The sequence below is a fragment of the Xenopus laevis genome, chromosome 5S, assembly GCF_017654675.1.
Source record: "Xenopus laevis strain J_2021 chromosome 5S, Xenopus_laevis_v10.1, whole genome shotgun sequence".
Lineage (NCBI taxonomy): Eukaryota > Metazoa > Chordata > Amphibia > Anura > Pipidae > Xenopus > Xenopus laevis.
The window spans coordinates 10,129,752-10,151,477 of NC_054380.1; the positions used below are offsets into that span (position 1 = coordinate 10,129,752).

At 40.7% G+C, this 21,726-nt stretch overlaps 1 protein-coding gene across 1 annotated transcript in view; it reads left to right on the forward strand.

The window, feature by feature from the left end:
* togaram2.S (TOG array regulator of axonemal microtubules 2 S homeolog) overlaps positions 1-21,129 on the forward strand; it is a 36,378-nt gene extending 15,249 nt beyond the window's left edge. Inside the window, exons 5-20 of the mRNA XM_018264910.2 lie at positions 988-1,226; positions 1,818-1,996; positions 3,567-3,613; positions 3,960-4,114; positions 4,775-4,922; positions 7,074-7,250; positions 8,748-8,886; positions 9,257-9,362; positions 10,009-10,244; positions 10,750-10,908; positions 12,545-12,662; positions 13,387-13,490; positions 14,160-14,364; positions 14,858-15,074; positions 15,349-15,435; positions 19,660-21,129. Coding sequence (XP_018120399.1) covers positions 988-1,226; positions 1,818-1,996; positions 3,567-3,613; positions 3,960-4,114; positions 4,775-4,922; positions 7,074-7,250; positions 8,748-8,886; positions 9,257-9,362; positions 10,009-10,244; positions 10,750-10,908; positions 12,545-12,662; positions 13,387-13,490; positions 14,160-14,364; positions 14,858-15,074; positions 15,349-15,435; positions 19,660-19,916 — 2,573 coding nt within the window. The 3' untranslated portion in view covers positions 19,917-21,129. The remainder of the gene's footprint in view (positions 1-987; positions 1,227-1,817; positions 1,997-3,566; positions 3,614-3,959; positions 4,115-4,774; positions 4,923-7,073; positions 7,251-8,747; positions 8,887-9,256; positions 9,363-10,008; positions 10,245-10,749; positions 10,909-12,544; positions 12,663-13,386; positions 13,491-14,159; positions 14,365-14,857; positions 15,075-15,348; positions 15,436-19,659) is intronic.
* Positions 21,130-21,726: the final 597 nt, after the last annotated feature.

Below are 21,726 nucleotides of genomic sequence, written 5' to 3' on the forward strand. Positions count from 1 at the left end.
ACTTTGGCTACAGGTTGATCTAGCTTAGTGAAGGTTCTAACAGTGTGATTGGTCAAAATGTGGTCTGGCCCAGTGAATGTTCTAACAGTGTGATCTGCTTCAAGTTGGTCCAGCCCAGTCAGTGAATGTTCTAATGGTGTGATTGGCTTCAAGTTGGTCTAGCCCAGTGAATATTCTAGTGGTTTGATTGGCTTCACGTTGGTCTAGCCCAGTGGTTATTCTAATGGTGTGATTGGCTTCAAGTTGGTTTAACCCAGTGAATGTTCTAAAGGTGTGATTGGTTTCAAGTTGGTCTAACCCAGTGAATGTTTTAACGGTGTGATTGGCTTCAAGTTTTTCTAGCCCAGTGAATGTTCTAATGGTGTGATTGGCTTCAAGTTGGTCTAACCCAGTGAATGTTCTAATGCTGTGACTGGCTTTGAGTTGGTCTAACCCAGTGAATGTTCTATCGGTGTTATTGGCGTCAAGTTTGTCTAGTCCAGTGAATGTTCTACTTGTGTGATTGGCTTCAAGTTGGTCTAGCCCAGTAAATGTTCAAATGGTGTGATTAGCCACAAATTGTTCTTGTCCAGTGAATATATTTACAATGTGATTGACTTAAAGTTGGTTCTAATGGTCTGGCTGACAACGGGTTGGCTGCCCCTAGGGTTGCCACCTGGTCGGCATTTTACCAGCTCAGCCAATGTTATTAAAAAGGTGGCAACCCTAGCTGCTCCCTAAGCATTCCAATGTCTTCATTGGCTTTAGGTTGGTCAAGCTTTGTCAAAGTTCTAACTTTCAAGCTGTCTCAATAAACATTTGAAATACATTAATAGGCCACAGGGCTGTCAGTTTTCTGATTAGATTCAGGTTAGTTTGGCCTCTCCCTTTGGGTTGTACTCAGAGCTCTACCATTTGTAGATGATTATAACAAAAACAGACTAATTCCCAACAATTCTAGCCTACAAAAAAATTAACGTATATCATATTTTCTCTTTGTTCCATTAGTCCCAAATGATGGTGCCAATTCAGCTGGGCCCCCGCTTAAACCTGCTGTTCCAAGAAGCGCCTCCCTGAGGTTGCTGAATGCAACACCACCAGTGCCCCCAATACAACGGAGTCCACAGAGGAGCCCGACACCACAAACTGCAGCATTAACAGAATCTGCAACTCAGACCTGTAACACATTCACTGATGCTCTAATGTTCCCGGAAAGTTCAGATGGACAATCTCCAGCATCTGTGGAGGTACTGCTGTTGATACTATTGTTTGACATAAAGGTGATTTGAATGGGGCCATATACTGCCCCACTTGTTCATCCCAGACTTAACTATAGATACATGAGTATAAGGGTAAGGTCACACCTGGAGATTCGGGGCACTGGCATGGCACTCGCGGTGCTTAGTTTTCCTAAGTCGTCCGAAGTTGCCTCACGAGGAAACTGAGCGACTTCGGAAAACGAAGCACAGCTAGTGCCATGCCGTAGGCGTTTTTTCATTGTAGCAGGCGGAAGACAGGGGGAAGCCGTTCAGGGAGATTAGTCGCCGGGCTACTAAATGACATTTCCCCTACACTACGAGTCCTAATGGTAACAGTGCTGTACAGTCTATCCCCACCCATATGTCTGTCAGTGGGGAATATAGAAACCACGTACAGCAGCTCCAAGATAATACTCAGTACCAGCTGCTGTGCTACATGCCAACTGGAGGGTGACAGATATGCTTACTAAAAACAAGAAGCATGAATCAGTGTTTTTGCTTGAGAGATGTGAATAAAGAGTGAATATTTGCTCTTTAAAATGTTTAATTACAAACACTAAAAAATCTGATGTCTTGCAGCTCCACAACTCTCTACAGCACCCACGTTACAGTACCGAAAAGAAGTGGACAGCACTTAGCGGAACTGTGATCCCCCCAATCCCCAAATCCATGGTAATAGTTTCTGAGCCAATGGGGGATCCCTCCTTTCAGACTCACAGAGATATACCAAATCCAAAACAGTGCCGAGGACAGGAAAGGTGAGTATTGCATCTATTCATAAGGATGGGCCTTTCCCCAAACTACATGGAACCAACCATTTGTTACTCAGAGACAATGGAAATGGATATCATCATTATCTCATATTTTCCCCTGTTGCCCACTGTAACCAGTGTCGGACTGGGATGCCGGGGGCCCATCAGAAAGCCTTAGACCTTGGGCCCACCAGAAAACCTTAGACAAGGGACCTTTCCAAACTATTGTTCCTTCTCTACTCACTCAATCTCTTTATTCTCCTAGTCTTTTATATATACTTACAATATTCTCCCATTATTAAGCATTTTTCCTCATAAAGAAATAGGGAATGACCATGAAATAGGCCAAATGTTCAGAAACAAGAGGGCCCACTAACACCTGGGTCCACTGGGAGTTTTCCTGGTATCCCGGTGGGCCAGTCCGACACTGCCTGTAACATTAGAAGTTTGTAATCTAAATATTTATGCTCCATATGCATCAGTGGTTTTGTTTGTGTGCCACATCTAAGCTTTCTAATCTCTCCCCATAGCTGGAGTATGATTTTTGTGTTTGGGAAGGCTTTAAATACAGTGTCAGTTCCATGTATAATACCCAAGTGTACATGGCAGGATGAATACAGTGCCAATTCAATTTAAAGTACTCCAGAGCACACAGCAGGATAAATAAGGTGCCATTTTTATGTATTATTCCCTAGAACACAAAGCAGGATAAATATACTGCTATTTTAATGTATTGTTCCCTAGAACACACAGCAGGATAAATACAGTGCCATTTTATGCAGGGCCAACACGAGGCCCCGTACAACAACATTTTCTGCTGCTTTGGCTCCTTTCGTGGCTTCAGGACTTCAGCTTCGGCTACTTTCATGGCTTCAGGTCTTTTTTGCGGCTTCGGGACTTCAACTTCAGCTTTTTTCGTGGCTTTGGGTCTTTTCACAGCTTTGTGACTTCAACTTTGGCTCCTTTTGTGGTTTTGGGTCTTTTTGCGGCTTCAGGACTTCAACTTCGGCTTCTTTTGTGACTTTGGGTCTTTTCTTGACTTCGGGACTTCAACTTCGGCTCCTTTCGTGGCTTCGGGTCTTTTGAAGCTTTGGGACTTTGGCTCTTCGGCTTTTCAGGACTTTGGCTCTTCGGGACTTTGGCGGGTCTGGCTCGGCTTTAGTGCTAGGGGGGCCAAACTATTTCATATGCATCACAGCCGAGCCCCCCTTTAGGCCCAGGCCCAGTACAACAGTATCCCCCTTTGCCCCCCAATAGTGGCCCAGTTTTCATGTATAATTAGGGTTGCCACCTTTTCCAGAAAAAAATATCGGCCTTCATATATATTTAAATTGTTTCCCTATTAATAACATTGCGATCAGCCATCATTTTTATCGGCCAGGCCAGTAAAATACCGGCCGATGGCAACCCTAGAACCCTATTACCCCTAGAACACAAGGCAGGATAAATGTAGAAACAATTGAAATCCCCAGAAAACATGGCAGGATAAATACAGAACCGGTGCAGATCTGTTGGATTCTAATACCACTGCACTTAAAACTTTTAATTCCATACTTCCCAATTCTTCCATTTACAGTTCTAACCAGAGCAGGATCCCTGAAGAAAAGTCAATTAAACAGTTGGGTGAGTGACACAAATAATGATTTATGTATTTTTCTTCCTGATAACAAATGCATGTTTAAGTATTTGCAAGAAATGATATACCTGTAAATTTGCTATAAACTGTATATAGAACAATTGTTTTTTTTTTCTAAAAAGTCAATTGCTAAAAAGTTGCAATATCCTGTGCTGACCACTAGGTAAAACCCAATTTCTACCAACCTGCTCTCATTACTGACAAATGTTCCTTAACCATAGACCAGCCAATTACTGACTATCCACACTCTTATTATAATGTAAACCTTTGAAACAAATCATGTAAAATTAATCTTCTGAGCACTTTTACTTTTGCATTGCCTGTTCTGCCTAGAGAGCCGAGATCTGGAGTCTGTCTCGTACCAAGATCAGCAGGTCGCAAAGGATTCTGGGACATATATGGAATCAAATCCAATTTCCTTCAGCTTGGGGAGAGATGGGACAGAGTTTTCTCAGTCGAATGAAGAGGGGAAAGAAAACACAGGAAGGGTATGTATTCACTTAAATGGGATTATAGACCAGGTCCAGTGTAGAACAGCACTGACCCCTACTGTTCATAATGTAACACTATTGAGTTAAATACCAAATTTCCATAGGGGAGATTCCAATTTCTCTTTGTTTAAATTAGGGATGCATTGAACCCACGATTGTGGGGTTTGGCCAAATCCCAAATCCTTGATGAAAGATTCGGCCTCAATCCTAATCCATACCATAATCCATACCATAATTTGCATGTACAAATTAGGACCAGGAAGAGCCAAAGACAACTGCACAAACAGTGCGCAGTTACACATTTCTTCCATGTTTGAGTAATGAGAGGTCAAATGATTTCAAGGATTCAGATCTGATTTGACCAGGCATCTGGATTATGCTGAATCTAAATTTTGCTGAAAAAGTCCTGACTCGAATACTGTATCAGCGGTCTGTTCCACCATAGTGTTTCTGGAAACGATGGCACATTCAGCCTAAATCACTGACATCTACACTCTTATTTGGCACCATTATTCTTCACTGGAAGGGATGTCATTTTAGAAAGGGAATACCTTCAAGGCTTATAATCAAGGTCCAAGGCTGAGCTAGGGACTGGCCCCACTCCCTTTTTGGAATGTGATCCAGAGTCATTCCTGTCTGTTACGGTTGCCATTCCAGATAAATTTCACTATATCCAAGTCAGCCCAGGACAAGATGAGGCAGAAGCAGCTGGAGATGGAGAATATTTTGCAGAATAAAAGGAAGAACAAACAACAGCTCTGGGAACGGCTACAGTTTGGGGATCCGGGAGGAATCTGCCTGGACTGTAAGTCACCTCGAGATAAATGCAAAAAAGAAAAACTTACACTCGCACACCCTGGCCGTCCAAAATCAAACGAATCCCAGGTGCTCGATGTTAGAGGAATTGGGCAACCTCAAAAACAGCGTAGACACAGAACACACCGGCACAACATGGGTAATTCTAGCAGGTTTAACCTTGCTCGTTTATTGCGGATGCAACGTTTCGGGGCGTGACCCCTTTCTCAAGCATACCGGATATTAGTGCCATAAAAATTTAAAAGCATAGCAATTAAGTTAATTAGTGAAACATGTTACATTCAATTAATGACAATAAGTGCAAGTGCATACATATAGGCCAGAACGAAAAATTACTCCAAACTACAAAAATTTCAGGGAAAAGTCCATGAAAAATCCTTAGAAAAAATATTTTAGAAAAAAAATACAAGCAACGCAAGAATGGACTGAAATATATTTTTATTCGGTTTTATTCATCTGTATTGAACGAACTCCACAACTTTTTGTCACTTTTTTAATAATTTATTTAATAATTATTGTTGAACACAGTTTTATATCAATACAAATAAAAGTAGCGCAAGTATGGGCCAAAATATATTTTTATTCGTTTTTATATATTTTTATAAAACGAACACAGCAATTTTTTGTCACTTTTTTCAAAAAAAAATTTTTTCTAAAAAAAATTTTCTAAGGATTTTTCATGGACTTTTCCCTGAAATTTTTGTAGTTTGGAGTAATTTTTCGTTCTGGCCTATATGTATGCACTTGCACTTATTCTCATTAATTGAATGTAACATGTTTCACTAATTAACTTAATTGCTATGCTTTTAAATTTTTATGTGCACTAATATCCGGTATGCTTGAGAAAGGGGTCATGCCCCGAAACGTTGCATCCGCAATAAACGAGCAAGGTTAAACCTGCTAGAATTACCCATGTTGTGCCGGTGTGTTCTGTGTCTATGCTGTAAGTCACCTCAACCATAAGGGAGGCCAGCTAACCAATGAGAGAGAACTAGAATCTACAAATGGTCCTCATCTAGTCTGCCAAAATTGGTCAGGGCTTACTGGAGAGCAGGCAGGGCTTCAGGCAGATCACTGGCATATCTGGTGTTACTAGGAATACTAAGGGCAGATTGAGCAAAATTGTCCTGTTTTTTTATTAGTAAAATGTTGAAAGGTGATTCTGGAACCACCAGGGAGCTATATGCAGAGCCACCAAACAGATGAGTCCTACAAGTAAATGAATGGTTACAAGCCTGACAAAATCTTTTGTATCTGTGGTGCTTCAAGGTCACCTTTGAACCATTGATAGTTAGCGATTATCATTCTCTTAGTGGATCCACCCAAGTTTTCAGATATAAAATGGCAGTCACGGATGCATGGGGTGGGGGCGTGGGGCACTGTAAGAAAAACTATGCTCGCAGTCCAAAAAGAGATTTCTACCTGAATTACTCTTTGTAAAATCAGAGGATTAGGAATTTCAAGAAGAATAGCGTATTATTCAAGAAGAATAGCGTATTATTCAAATAATGTGTGTAGAGTGGGAGAGAGAGAGCAGTTCCTTATAGAAGTCTTCTTCAAGCCTTGGAGGGGTTGTTCCTCTCTATTGATGGTTTCTCTCTCTCTCTAAAGTTCATAGCTTGAAGGGCCAGTTTATAAATTATTCTCACTCAATAGAGATTTATTGAAACCCCTTTAGATCCCCCCCATTGTCCAATCAGGTAAATGCAACTCCAAATAAATCCCAATATAATCCCAAATAATCCCAAAATAATTCCCAATAGTTTGAAACCTCTTGGAGGCAATAAAGGATCACTTTTGAGAGTATATCTATATGTAGCTTTGTGATCATACCACCTGTCACTGTAAAGCTTTATATATATATATATATATATATATATATATATATATATATATATATATATATATATATATATATATATAGTTCCTCCTTACTTCTCAGGATGCTTTATTCTATTTCAGCTTCAGATTTTGCATACCAACTATTTTTGCAAGACTGATCAGTATTGAATAGGTTCAACGCCTTGCTTCTGCTATGGGTCAGTCATGCAAAAGTACAGTTGGTTGCTGAACCCAGATATTGATGTTGTAAGGGTACTTTATTGCAAATATGTTATTTTTTTTCTCCTCCTCTTTACAGACCCTTCATCATCTGTGTCCACCAGTCTAAGTGGTGCTGCTACAATACCAGGAGCCTCGGATAAACGCCGAACCACAGCCAGTTACTCTGCCACCAAATTTGTGAGTCGCACGTCCCTACCCAGCATTTCATCTGTAAACCAAGACCCTACAGCCAGTGACATGCGGCATGCATCAGGTAGGGACTAGTTATATAATGTGGCAGGAGCTGGGTTTTGTACAAAAAGGATTAAAGGGGAAATTTTTGATGCATTTGCAGAATTATAGATAAAGAGGGCATGGGGCAATGGGGAGCTGCTCCCCCACCTGGAGTAATTCTTAAGAGCTGGATTCACCACTGGGGTAAAAAATAGGAGGATGTTAAAATTGCAACCCTGTGCAGCAGCAATGAGACAAGCTGACTCACGGGCAGCCCCTTACAGTTCATGCTTAGAGCTCAGGTGACATTGCCCCACAAGTTACCAGGGGTGGAACTGGCACTTCGGAAATTGCACGTTCTGCAATCCGCCCCAGGCCCCCTCTGACCTGACATAGGTAAGGGCGGCATTTCAGCACATTAGGGGTCAGAATTGCCTCTGGCTAAGGGCACACATTATGGATCCTTCCCTGGCAGTGTTTCTGTCAGTGACTGCCCAATCTCTGCCATTCCACCTGTCACTGAACACTAGAGTAGATGTTGGTACAGCATTGCATGTGTGAGTATTTTGAGGCCAAAATTTGCTCTGTGTGCATTGAGTGACAGGCACACAATGTAGGCACTAGCATTTCTGTGCCAGCAAAGGATCTACTACATATGCCCTTAGCCATGAGTTTGGTCACAGACTTGAGCTCTCACAAACTCAGGAGAGAGCCCTTGAGAGATTTGAGCTACTCATCTCCCTTTGAAAAGTGGCAGAATGTTCAGCTGATCAATAGCCAGTTACCCGAATCTGGCTTGTAGTGTGGCACAATGGTATAGACCATTGGTCCCCAACCAGTGGCTCGTGAGCAACATGTTACTCACCAACCCGTTGGATGCTGCTCCCTGTGGCCTCAATGCAGCTGCTTATTTTTGAATTCCAGGTTTGGAGGCAAGTTTTAGTTGAATATATAACAGATTTATGGCCAAACAAAGCCTCTTGTATGCTGCCAGTCCACACAGGGCTACTAAATAACCAATTTTATCCTTTATTTGGCATCCCCAGCAACTTTTTTTCATGCTTGTGTTGCTCCCCAACTCTTTTTACATTTAAATGTGGGTAAAAAAGTTTGGGGATCCCTGGTATAGAATATACAAAATGTAGCTGCTCCCTGCTCATATTCAAAGTGGAGGGCTCCAAAGTCCAAAGCCTCAGTAATCACAAAAATGGACAGCAGCCCCTATTCCAGCTAAAGTAAAATTATAGTCTTTATTGGCACCACATTTAAAAACAGGCAGAAGGACCAAAGTCTTATGCATTAAGCCCTTAATCTTAGGCCTATGATTAAGGGTGTAAGAGCCCAAAACGCGTAAGGCCTTGGTCCTTCTGCCTATTTTTAAATGTACAGCCAATAAAGACTGTAATTTTACGGACAGAACGGTAGTCAGTCATTCTACTTCCCCTTTAGTACAAACATATATAAATGATGGGGTCCCTTGTACTAATTTCTACAGCAGAACCTTCTCTAACAGCCCTGGAACTTTATTCTCTTTCAGCCTATTCCCTGCCTGCCTACTTCCAGGATTGCTTAGAGTGGGACTCGGACTCTGAGAATGGAGGGCAAAGCATTGGTCCTATGTCTCACCCCGAGCAAGGGTTGATCGAAGCCCTACGGCAACTCAACAACAAAGATTGGTGAGAGTGGAATTTTATTTAAGTGCAGTTCCTCCAGATGGTCTTAAACTAAAACTCCCAGCATTCCATTCCACTCATAGTCAAAGGCTGCTGGACCTCTACTTTTGTTGCTTCCAGTTTGGGTGGTTTCTAGGGTTTTATATCCTTAAGTGATACTAATTCTCTGCATTATTTAAATTACAAGAGAGCTGACATTTTTCCATGCAGAGTGTGCTTTCTGCTCTCTAGTATGTTAGAGTGGGCTTTCCTACCCTAATAGATAGGGGAGTGCACCTGCCAATCAGAGCTGAGCACAAATCCCATCCTGTGCAGCAGAGAAGTCCCACCCTCAGAGAGGAGAAATAATATTCTGTTGTGTTGATCTTTATAGGGAGCAAAAGGAGAAGGGTCTCAGTAGTGTGAAGTGCCTGTCATCCTGTCACCCCGACGTACTCTACTCCCGCCTCCATGATGTCTCTGCGTCAGTGACCAGAGAGGTATTTTTTTTGTTTATTATATATGGAGACCAATATACAGGTCTTGGCAGTTGTTACAGTTTGGGCTAATGCTCAAGAAATGTTCATACATTTGACCTGTTTTGTGTGGTTGGGTCATACTCATGGCAAACAATATACATATACAAACTTTTAAGCTACTAAAGACATAACTGGTCTTTCCCTGATATATAATGTGCCTCTGATGGAGATTCAGGCCAATTTCTGGTTCCATCTACTTTTTTTTAGAATGTAGTGATCGGAAGCCAATATTTGATGACGATGCTTGGAAATATTGACCACTTATGAAAGCTACTGCTGGGGTATTCTAGTTTGGCAGTGCCAGGAAGACTGGCCATTTCTTGAAAAAAAAAAAGTTATGTAGACTACTGTTGGCAATTCTTGCAGAGTTCCTGGCTGGAAGCCCCCGGCACAACACTGCCAACTGTTGGGAAGTTCTAGGTTGGTCAGTCCAAGTAGAACAACATCATTACACCTGCCAACCATTGCAGACAACATGCAGGTGTGAGGGAAACAAAATTTTCTTACTCTGTGTGTAGAGTAGATGCTCTACACACACTAAATATGGTGAACTACAGGTCAGTAGATGCTGTACACATACTAAACATGATGCAATCTTTAACTACAGGTCAGCAATCTACGTTCCAAGGTGTCCCGTCATGCCATTCGGACCATAGGGGACCTTTTTAAACACCTAAAGAAGAGCATGGACCCGGAGGTAGATGAGATTTCCCGCATTCTTCTCCACAAAATTGGGGACACCAATGAGTTTATTCGGGAAGAATCTGAGAAATCCCTCAGTATCATGGTGGAAAATGTGAGCCCGTCAAAGGCTTTGCCGGCGCTGATGGCTGGAGGTATCAGGTGTGTGGGTGTATCCTGCTCAGTCTCTAGGCTATAAAGCTTATTAGCATTTACCACAGTTCTGATACTTTTACCAATAATTCTGTTCTCAAGGGTTTGAGTCAGAGAAGGAGTGGCCCTTGTGAGATCCTTGAGGGCGAAACTCTTTTTTATTCAGATATGTATTCCCCCTGCCAATGGCAGTGGAGTTTTGCCCACAGGTCGCAAGTTTCCTCCCAATTTCCTGGTTTCATACTCTGGAGAACAGAGAGAAGAGAAGTGATGGCAAATGATGTCCCTTGCACATTTCTTGTCATATACAAATGTCTTTTTTTAAAATGAGACGACCTGCCAATGTCCTCTTGTTTGGGTCACATTATTAAACCATAGCATATACAGTATGCTTCTACATGAGTATACTGTATGCACTCTCTAGATTTCAAACTTCCATCATCCCCAGCCAACTGCAGACTGTACTTCACAGGGAATGTCATTGTCATTCCTTTATGCGATGCTTCCTTTGCAGCCACCGGAACAGCTCGGTGCGGAAGTGTACGGCTAAATATCTTTTCAATGTGATGGAACAGCTGGGGGCGGAGAGGCTCTTGTCTGGAAGTAGGGAGAGTAACGACACATTGCTGCGCACAGTGGTCAAACTGAACCAAGATGGGCAGCAGGACACCAGGTAAGTGCTTCTCTATATGCAGCACATTTATTAAAGGGCGAATTTAGGTTTTTTTTACGAAAATTCGTAAAAATTACCATTCGCAACAACGTTGCCTAATTACTAAAAGACAAGTTAGACAATTCGCTAACGAAATAGCTCAGCGCAAGAGAAGTTTCGCACCGTTTCGCCCAGGCGAACGATCGTTAATCTGACAAATTTATCAAAACATTAACTTTTCTGTAAGTTACTCTTTTCGCCAAAATCTATTTCGCAAGGTTCTGACTGGCGAATTGATAATATGAAGCTACATCCTCAATATTATTATGTCAGTGACATCATATCCTGTTCTCCAAAAAAGTGATTAAAAAGGCAAAACGCTGGCATTTTTTCCTGTATTAATGTGGATCATTTTTTAAACAATTTGAGGGGCATGTCACATTTGTTTTAGGGTGGGCTCATGTCTAGGACAATAGAGGATCTCTTTTGTCTTTATTTTGCTTCCTTGGACATTTTAATAATAAGCGGGCACTTCCAGCAATTTCACCATCACTAATAAACACATAGGGGCCCATTTACTTAGCTCGAGCGAAGGAATAGAAGAAAAAAAAACTTCGAATTTCGAATGATTTTTTTGGCTACTTTGACCATCAAATTGGCTACTTTGACCTTCAACTACGACTTCAAATCGAACGATTCGAACTAAAAATCGTTCGACTATTCGACCATTCGATAGTCGAAGTACTGTCTCTTTAAGAAAAAACTTCGACCCCCTACTTCGCCACCTAAAAGCTGCCGAAGTCAATGTTAGCCTATGGGGAAGGACCTTTTTTGGGTCAAACAAAAATCGTTCGATCAATGGATTAAAAGATCGAATCGTTTGATCTAACGAATAGCGCTAAATCCTTCGACTTCGATATTCGAAGTCGAAGGATTTAACTTCGACATTCGACCTTAAGTAAATCTGCCCCATACTGTATATATGACCAGTATGTACCTGCCAAATTTAAATTGATGTCAGTATGTCAACGAAGTTTCACTAGGAAGAAAGTAACGCTAGAGAAAATTCCCTAAAGTTTTCGCTGGCGAAAGTACGCCATCACTCATTTGTGTCAACGAAGTTTCGCATTTTGACAAATACGTGTAGTTGTCACAAAATAACGTCTTGACATAGTTGCGCGAAGATTTCACAAGTGAAGATTCAGACTTAAGTAAATCTTCCCCCAAGGCTCAAGAGCAAGGGCCGTCATCAAGAAACCCGAATTTTCCTCTGGTGGCCAGGAAAAGTGTAACATTTGGGGTACCCTGTGACATCGATGTCATTTTGATCTCCATACCTTAAGTCTACTAAAAATGTTTTTTAAACATTATTAAAACACAATAGTTTTGTTTTGCCTGTAATAAGGATTAATTATATCATAGTTTTATCATTAGAGGGAAAAGGGAAATAATTATTAAAAATTAAAAAAAAAGAAATAAAAGTACAACATTAAAATGGAGTCAATGGGAGACGGTCTTCTTGTAATCAGAGCTTTCTGAAAAATGGGTTTCCGGATAGCAGATTCAATACCTGTAGTATATTACTCATTATTACACTGAACTGAATGATTCCCAGATTGTGACATAATATAAAATAAAAGAATGTTTGGTACTGCAGATTCTATGGGCGCAGGATGTTCTGCTTACTGATGGGAAACCCAAAGTTTGAGAGCAAGATGGAGCGACTTATTCCTTCTCATGATCTGCGGGACCTCATAGACACCGTCAAACAGAAAGTATGTGACCTTCTTAGTGGCAACAATACAGGGGCAGAGTGAAACTGTGGAATAAAAGGGACATATCTTCCAATTTCCATAAGACTTATTGTTAGTAGGTATTAGTGGCCTCCAGTTTTAGCTTGTGCTGGGCCACAGGGCTATAGGCTGGTAGCCACATGGCTCCCAACAAATCCTGTTGGCCTCCTTATAGATACTTTATATAGCACCTTCTTCTGAGTTCTGTCTGCTATATAGGGGTATTTCACTTTTAAGTTCTAAGCCAGTTCTAAGCAACTTTTCTATTGGTCTGTATTATTTCTTTCTTTATTTTTTAATTACTTTCCTTTTTCTTCTGACTCTTTACAGCTTTCACATGGGGGTCATTGACCCATCTAAGATCAATGCTTTGTCTTTCTATTCAGGCCCTCCCCGGTCCATTTTCAAGTCTCATATTCAAATCAGTGCATGGTTGCTGGGGTAATTTGGACCCTAGCCACTAGATTGCTGAAATCTCAAACTGGAGAGCTGCTGAATAAAAAGCTAAATTCGTTAAAAAAAAACCAAATAATAAAAATGAGAACCAATTGCTAATTGTCTCAGAATATCACTCTCTACATCATACCAAAAGTTGACTCAGAAGGAGAATTAATATTTACATGATAATGGTATATGTCCGGCCTTTGTAATTTGCCTGTAATGATAGAGCCTAATGCCTGCTGAGCTTCCCTCTAATGAATTCTAGGAAGCCACTGACAGTCTATCACAAGCCCCTTCTGCCAAGTGTCAGAGATCTCTCCAGAAGAGCATCACTGTGCTTCCCCAGGAAAGCCCGACTCCAGAACAAAGGTGGGTTCTGTTCTGAATCACTGTAGGACAGGAAGCACTAGATAGGTACCTAATATATAGGGACAGAGACAAGAGGAAAGTGTTGGAAGGGTTACTGTCTGCTCTCTCTTATTTCCTACAGAAATAGGGATTGGTAGCACTAGATAGGTACCTAATATATTGGGACAGAGACAAGAGGAAAGTGTTGGAAGGGTTACTGTCTGCTCTCTCTCATTTCCTACAGAAATAGGGATTGGTAACACTAGATAGGTGCCTAATATATGGGACAGAGACAAGAGGAAAGTGTTGGAAGAGTTACTGCCTGCTCTGCTCTCATTTCCTACAGTAGCACTAGATAGTACTTAATATATAAGGATTGATAAAGACATGGGTAAAGTGTTGGAAGTAGTGATGTGCGGGTGGGCCTGAAACCCGCTGGATTTGCAGGTTTACCCGCGGGTTCGGGCTGGCTGCTGCCCCTTTTGTGAAGGGTCTATAAATAGAGGGGGAACTGGGGGCAGGGTGCGGGTTAGGGTCGGGTGCAGGTCGATAATTTCTCGATCCGCACTCCACTAGTTGGAAGGGTTACTGTCTGCTCTCATTTCCCTTCCCTAGATAAGTTCCTAAGTGTTTAATTAAAAAATGTACAAGTAAATCCCAGCATGCTCACTGTCCCCTTTAATATTTCAGTAGGCCAACAGAAGTAGAACTAGAACCTCAAGAGTCCCCTGTGCCAAAACGACAGCCTGTCAGGACCACGGAGGTCACAGAGCAGCTCAAGGAGCTCAGCAAATTATTAACGGCCAAGGACTTTCAGGGCAAAATGGATGGTGTGACCCTTGTTCTGGAATATTCCAGGAACAACCCGAAATTTGTCACCGCTAATATCACACAGGTCAGTAAGCATTAAAGGGGAACTATTCTCTTTTCATAGAATTGCAGATTCGTCTTTATTGTGCCTTTCCCAATACCGACAAGTCTCAGTGTATCCATGCACTTTGTAACCCAACCATTAAAAAACAATAAAGTCCTAGCAATGCGGGCCCTAGTCTGCTACTGGCATTCTGATTGAGCCAAGATTATGAGCACAAAATACTGCGATTGGACAGGAGCACTCTGCCGTGTGATTGGACAGGAGCACTCTGCTGTGTGATTGGACAGGATGTTCATGTGTGAAATTCCTACAATAGCTTATTATAATGGAAGGGCAATGGACAGACTAGAGAACCCAGCATGTCCTGATTGGCCAGTCCAACCCTGGTAATATAAAAATGTCTTAACAAAAACATATTTATGAACATTTTTATTAATTATTATGGGAGTTCAGTGGTTTTTTTCATGACTTACAATAAATGTAAATATTTTTGGGTTTCCCCCCCCCCACACAGATTTTTGACTCCTTTAACCGGCGGTTGCAAGACGCCAATAAGAAAGTCAATCAATTTGCGTTAGAGTCGGCGGTGCTCATGATCCCGCTCCTGAAGGAGAGTCTGCACCATGTTCTGGTTCCTATGGTAACGGCGGTGACGGACAATCTGAACTCCAAGCATTCTGGGATTTACACAGCCGCGGTGATGGTGCTGGATACGCTCATTGCTAACATAGGTATCACTGCTGAACCCAAGCGGGAAAGACAATTATATGGGGATAATAGCCTACCAACCTTAAAGGCAATATAAACCCAAAAATAAAGTGAATAAAAATATAATTCTAAGCACCTTCCCAATATACATTCATTCTAAATGTTCAATGATTTTCAACCCTTGAAAACAACATGCCTTTTAGTGTAACTGCCTATTACATTATTATTATTATTATGAATATAATCATGTCTGCCTCCCACCCATACAATATCATTATTGGCCTTTCAATTTTGTAGACAATTTGTGGTTGTTGCAGCCATTTGCCAGCAGAATCCGTTTCATCAGCGGCCGAGCCATGAGTGACATCACAGAGCGCCTGTCTGGTAAATTCAATTGGAAGCTCATTAAATACCTTTTGGGTTTCTTTAAGAGTAAAGACAGTTTCATAAACAAAACAGAAAAATGTTCTGGTCTTACCTCTTACCACTAAAATGATTTGAGTTTGTTATCAGGCCAATCATATTCTTGCACTGATTAATACTGAGTGCTGCAGTTGTGGGGTTTGTTCTTGTAGAATGCACAAATGCAGGTATAAGATCCATTTTTCCCAAAACCTGTTATCCAGAAAGCTCCAAATTACGGGAATCCATCTCCCCTAGACTCCATTTCAGTTTAATAATTCAACCTTTTAAAAATAATTTCCTTTTTACTTGGAATTATAAAACAGTCCCTTGTACTTGGTCCAAACTAAGATATTATGAATCCTTATTTGAGGTAAACAAATGGGTTTATTTAATGTTTAAATACATTTTTAGCTGCCTAAGAGGGTTATTTAGTTATTTACTAAAAAAGTATGAATTTTTCTGAATAGCTAAGTAAAAAAAGTCTGACCAAACTAGAATCCACGATTTGACCTTATTTATTATTAAAAAAACACAAATTAATTGGATCAGGGGAAAAATCGATATAATCGAGCAAAAACCCGAATCGAAAAGGCTTTTTCCCGAAAAGCCTGAAAAGCCGAAATAGTCGGATTTTCAGACCATAGAAATTTCCAAATAGGATAGGGACCTCTCCCATTGACTTATATACAACCTCGGCAGGTATGAGATGGTGGATTTTCAGATTCTGACTTTTTGCAGCATCGGACTTTAATAAATCCCGAAAAAATTTGAATTCTAAAGAAAAACCCGAGTTTTACACCAAAAAGCCTGACCGGACTTTAGTAAATAACCCTCTTAAAGTATGGAGATCCATATTACAGAAAAATCCATTATCTGGAAAACCCCAGGTCTTGAGTATTCTGGATTACAGGCCCCATATCTGTACATATATTTTGTGCACATTGACATGTAAATCTGCTCCTCATTAAGCATGGGGTATTTTGCCTGTTCTTCAATTGATTACATATGATTGGCGTATGCACGCACTGATATATCAGCTTTATGTAAACTTAGTTGTCGGCCTATAGCTCTTTATGTTCTCCTATAATGGGCTTCACTTTACTAGGCCTCTGCCTAGTATTAATGATCATCTGAACTAAGCGATGATTGTATGGGTGCAAGTGGAGCTACACTGTGCCATTCTGCATGGGTCGGAGGAAAGTCAGGGTGCCTTTTAGTGTATTTCCATAATGCTCATGTGTGTTTGGACACATGTTCCTGATCTGTGCAGAGACAGATGAATAAAGCTGGCCATAGACGCAAAGATCAGCGATGTTCTGCCCCTGACAGCAATCCAGGGCCAGAACTAGGGGTAGGTAGAGTAGGCACGTGCCTAGGGCGCAAAGCTGGGAGGGTGCCAGGCACATACCTCCTCTGTCGCCTACCCCAAGTCCGGTTCCCTTCTCAGCCCGACTCTCTGGATTTCTTCTCGGTTTTTGCGCTTCTGCGCATGGGCGCGAACTTCAATTCGCGCATGCGTACGGGAGCACAAATTCGCGCATGCGCACGCTAAGCAGACGCCAGGCCTGCCTAGGGCGCCTGCCCAGCGTGGCCCGTCACTGCAGCAATCGTACGATAGTTATGTCCGACAAAAGCTAGTGACAGTCTCCCACCGAAAATCGTACGATCAGCAATACATGCAGAAAAATGTCGGGACTCTCCACACACGGTATGAAAATCATATGAATCCTCGATTCGTACAATCAGATCTTTGCGTCTATGGCCAGCTTAAGGCTGACATTTAATTGAAAAGAAGAGATTTTCCATAAAGAGAAAAAGAGAACGGTACCCCGCATAAAACTCGTTTTTAAACATCAGTCACCAATAGACTTAAATTCCTCCCCACCAGTCAGACACATGTATAAGTAACAGGATTCGTAGTTAGTGATTTGTGCAACGCCAGAATATAATATGCCTTGTAAGTACCTCTAATTGGCTGGTCTGTAGTGCACCCGGGACAATTAATTATCAAAGGTGAAAAATGACTTATCCTAATTAAATAAGAATTAATACTTTGTATACTTAGTAGGGAAAAATTCATTACTTCTCATATAATAATTACTTAATTTTGTATCCATCAATTAGCTCTAAATTAGATAAACTAAAGTGCAGTGCAAACAGTTATCGATGAGCCAAATTAATTGTAAAAATGATATCCAGTAAATTATGTGACACTTAGGGGCACATTTACTAAGCTCGAGTGAAAGATTCGAAGTAAAAAAAACTTCGAATTTCGAAGTATTTTTTGGGTACTTCGACCATCGAATAGGCTACTACGACCTTCGACTACGACTTCGATTCGAACGATTCGAACTATAAATCGTTCAACTATTCGACCATTCGATAGTCGAAATACTGTCTCTTTAAAAAAAACATCGACTACATACGTCAGCAGTTTAAACCTACCGAGGTACAATGTTAGCTTTGGGGACCTTTTCCATCAGTTTTCTAAGGTTTTTTTGATCGAAGAAAAATCCTTCGATCGATCGATTAAAATCCTTCGAATCGTTCGATTCGAAGGATTTCATTGTTCGATCAAAGGATTTCATTGTTCGATCAAACGATTTTTACTTCGATCGAACGATTTTACTTCGAGGGTTTATTAACCCTCGATATTCGACCCTTAGTAAATGTGCCCCATAGTATTAGATTAATTCATCCCAATTAATCAAAAATAGAAATTCATAGGTCGTAAGTACAGTGCAATAAATAGTTGTACAATTCCAATCCTCAATTAATAAATAGTAGGTAGGTAAAAATATTAAGTGACCAGCAAAAAGTTAGGATATATTATGCAAACACTGCGCTCAAGTTCATAAGAAGATAGTAGGAAATTGAAGTGAAGAACGATGAAGTTGTCCCAAAGCTTGCTATCTAATCATTTTCTATACCTGGGACATCATATCACATAGTAAAGGCAGGGTAACTGTGACTGTGGTCTCGTAAATTACCTTATCCTATACTTATAAAGGAGGCTATCTTATCCTATAAAACCACAAATCAACTAAATAATAATCCTGTAATTTATAAGTGTGTCTGACAGGTGGGGAGGAATTTCAGGCTACTGGTGACCGATATTTAAAAACTAGTTTTATGCGGGAACCTTTCTCTTTCTCTCTCTATAGAAAATCTCTTCTTAAATTAGATAGCAGAGGTCAGACCTCTGCTATAACTAAGTGGATATAATTACAAGTAGTAATTCAAAAGAAAAAAGAATTAACCCTTAAAGTTGCACCACCCCATCATAGAACCCGATGACTCAAGGAACAAAAAATTAAAACTTAGCTTTTACTAATAAATTAGGTAAAATCATGAGTCCAGAAGAACATTTAAAATAAAGTTAGGAACAGGGAGACAAAGAACCCAAATTAGGTCAGGCAATAAATGCAAAGCATGAGGTGAATATTGGGCTATCAATGGGTAACCAGCCCACCTGCCAGACTTGGCAAACGAGTGCTAGTGAGTCTCAATTAGTCTCAATTAGTTAGACATAGATTAAGTTAAACATTCAACGGTCGCTTTCAAGCCTTGGTATTTCTACCACACCTTCACCCTCAGGCGCACCCTCCCATTTCCATAGAAGGAGAAAATATAACAAAAAACCCAAATTGGGTCAGGCAATATATGCAAAGCATGAGGTGAATATTGGACTATCAATGGGTAACCAAACCACCTGCCAGACTTGGCATACGAGTGCTACATACGAGTAATTACAAGTAGGCAATCAAGGGTATTGTTCCCTCTTTTTCTGATAAATTATTTAATTGAAAAGGTCCAACCTAAAAATTCTCCGGACAGAGACCAAAAACGTTGTTTTATTGCAATTGTTAACCATGTTTATAAAAAGACAAAAGAAAGAAGTTTCATGTGTTTCGTCGGTGCATTTACAGTTTAATTCATGGGTTAAAGGTTGACTCTGTTGACCACTTACCACTGTTTTCTTGGCCTTGAACTAAGGCCATTCCATTTCTTCCTCTCATATTGGGCTCCAGCAATCCACCAGTTAGATTTGGATCCCTGTATGTGTCTACATAGAGTACACCATCCTAAATCATTTTGGCCAGTTCTCACTAATAATACTGGGTCCCACTTAGGTTGATCAAGAACCCATTTACATGGTTCTGTCATAGTTGGTGATGTTTCATGTCTTCTTCTGACCCACAGGGCTTGTAACATCCGTCTACCCACGGAAGCCTCAGGCTGTGGAGCGCCATGTTCTACCGGTGCTTTGGTATTTCTTGTGTAACATCACAGGAAACGGTGTTTTCCCTGGACGGAACGGCAACTTCAAAGAGGTGGTCAGCAAACTGGCCAAGACTCTATATAAAGAAATGGGACCCAGCCTTGAAGAGTACGCGTCTGGCCAACCACAACATGCCATTAGGATGCTGGCTGACATATTAGGAACACAACGGCACTAAAATTCCAATGTTCAGCAATCTGTGTTCAGCTTGTAGAATAACAATGCCCCCCTTCAAGAGACAAGACTAAGAATCACAGGTTGAAGATGAACCCCTTTAAAAGGAGGCCCTACCATGGCACAAAGCTATATCAGTGGACCCAAGTTGATTGAAGAAAAATGGATTTTTCGAAAAAAAAGGCCTTTTTTGGTACTAATTTGCCTTTTCCTTTGTGTCTGATGCACTTAATGGAGCAACTTATAAACATAGAGTCAGTATTGATGGGACTCTCTATGGTTTTTAACAGCCTCATAATGATCCAGACACTATTAAATCACTTATGCTGGAAATAAGGACTTATTGACTTATGTATAGAAGGAAAACAATTTGAGAAGACTGGAATTAATCTTGTAATTTATATTAAATGAACTCAGAGAATACTTCATCATCATCAACTCATTTAAAGGGGAGATACATCTCATCTAGAAGTAGGTTTATTTTTCATCAATAGACAGGATAGTTTGAGGGCATGGGTTATAGCATGTCCCAGATCCTCTTTCTTATTATAGACAAGGTAAGCAAGATGGCAGCTCCGCTTGTAAGTATACGTACAAATATGCATGTAAGAAATATTCTGTATAAGCTGTACCCTCATATTGCACTCTTGCTTACCTACAGGGTGTTTGGTCCCTTTTACAACTAAACGAGCCATTGCGTATATCTCATTATATTTATTGAATAACAGGTAGAGACAAAGGGAACTCTGACTGTCTTCCCCTTTAACCAGTAGACTTTTTTTATTTGTGTATGGATGCAGATAAGCTTCAACAACACGATATGAAAGAATACAGGCAAAGGTTTATAATGCAAGGCCTCTTCATTACTACAATCCCTCATTCTGATACTTGTCCTTATGTACGCTATAAACTGGCTCCACCCACTTATCCAGTCTTTTGTTTGAACTTTGTACAAGTCATTAAGTAAAGTGGCCGTTCCATATTTTGCTTCTCACCCCCTTTCTACACTGTATTCAGGTTGTGATAATCCAGGCACTTTATTACAGAGAAACGTAACAAGTTCTATATTGTATCGTTGTTATTCCATAAAGATAATGTGAACACAGAGGAACAATCTGAATATCTAACATGTCATGCATTAGTCACTGTACAATATTCAGGCTTTCCCTGTGTAAATACTGTATCATGAGTCCCAGCATTAAAGCCATATTTTTCTACGCTCTTTGTGTTGCGCCTTCAATGCTCATCGATAAATAGATATATATACTGTAGTGATGGAAGGAACAAGGATGGCTGCTTTAATGAGGAAAGCAATAAAACAACAGAAAACTTTAGTAAAGCTTTAGTAGAGCAGAACTGTCGAGCCTTCAGCTGGGTATATTGTACTTCAATACAGGAGCTTCCTAGGGCTCTAGCACTTGCGCCCCATGGGAATGTAAATGATACCTTAAAAGGTATCAACATTTTCAACATTAGCTGAATAATTAGGTGCTTGTGCTGATGATACTTTTTGCCTATTATTGTAATTAAGAAATATCTATGGTTTCCATTATCCCTGGCACTAAACAAGGATATGAAGAAGCTCTCGCTTTAGTACTTCCTGTCACTTCTATTCTTAAAGAACCTGGTAAGACTAATTGCCAGTCCACTGAGAAGCCCCTAATAATGAGCTGCTCAAAGACTGGTGCTTAGACAGCATTGGAATGGGCTTCCAGGGCCCACTAGTGCTCTGACCTCAGTGGCCCCCTTGCATTACGAAGGGCCCTCCCTCTCTACATAAACACCCTCTACTTCTTTTGCTGCTGCCATACCTC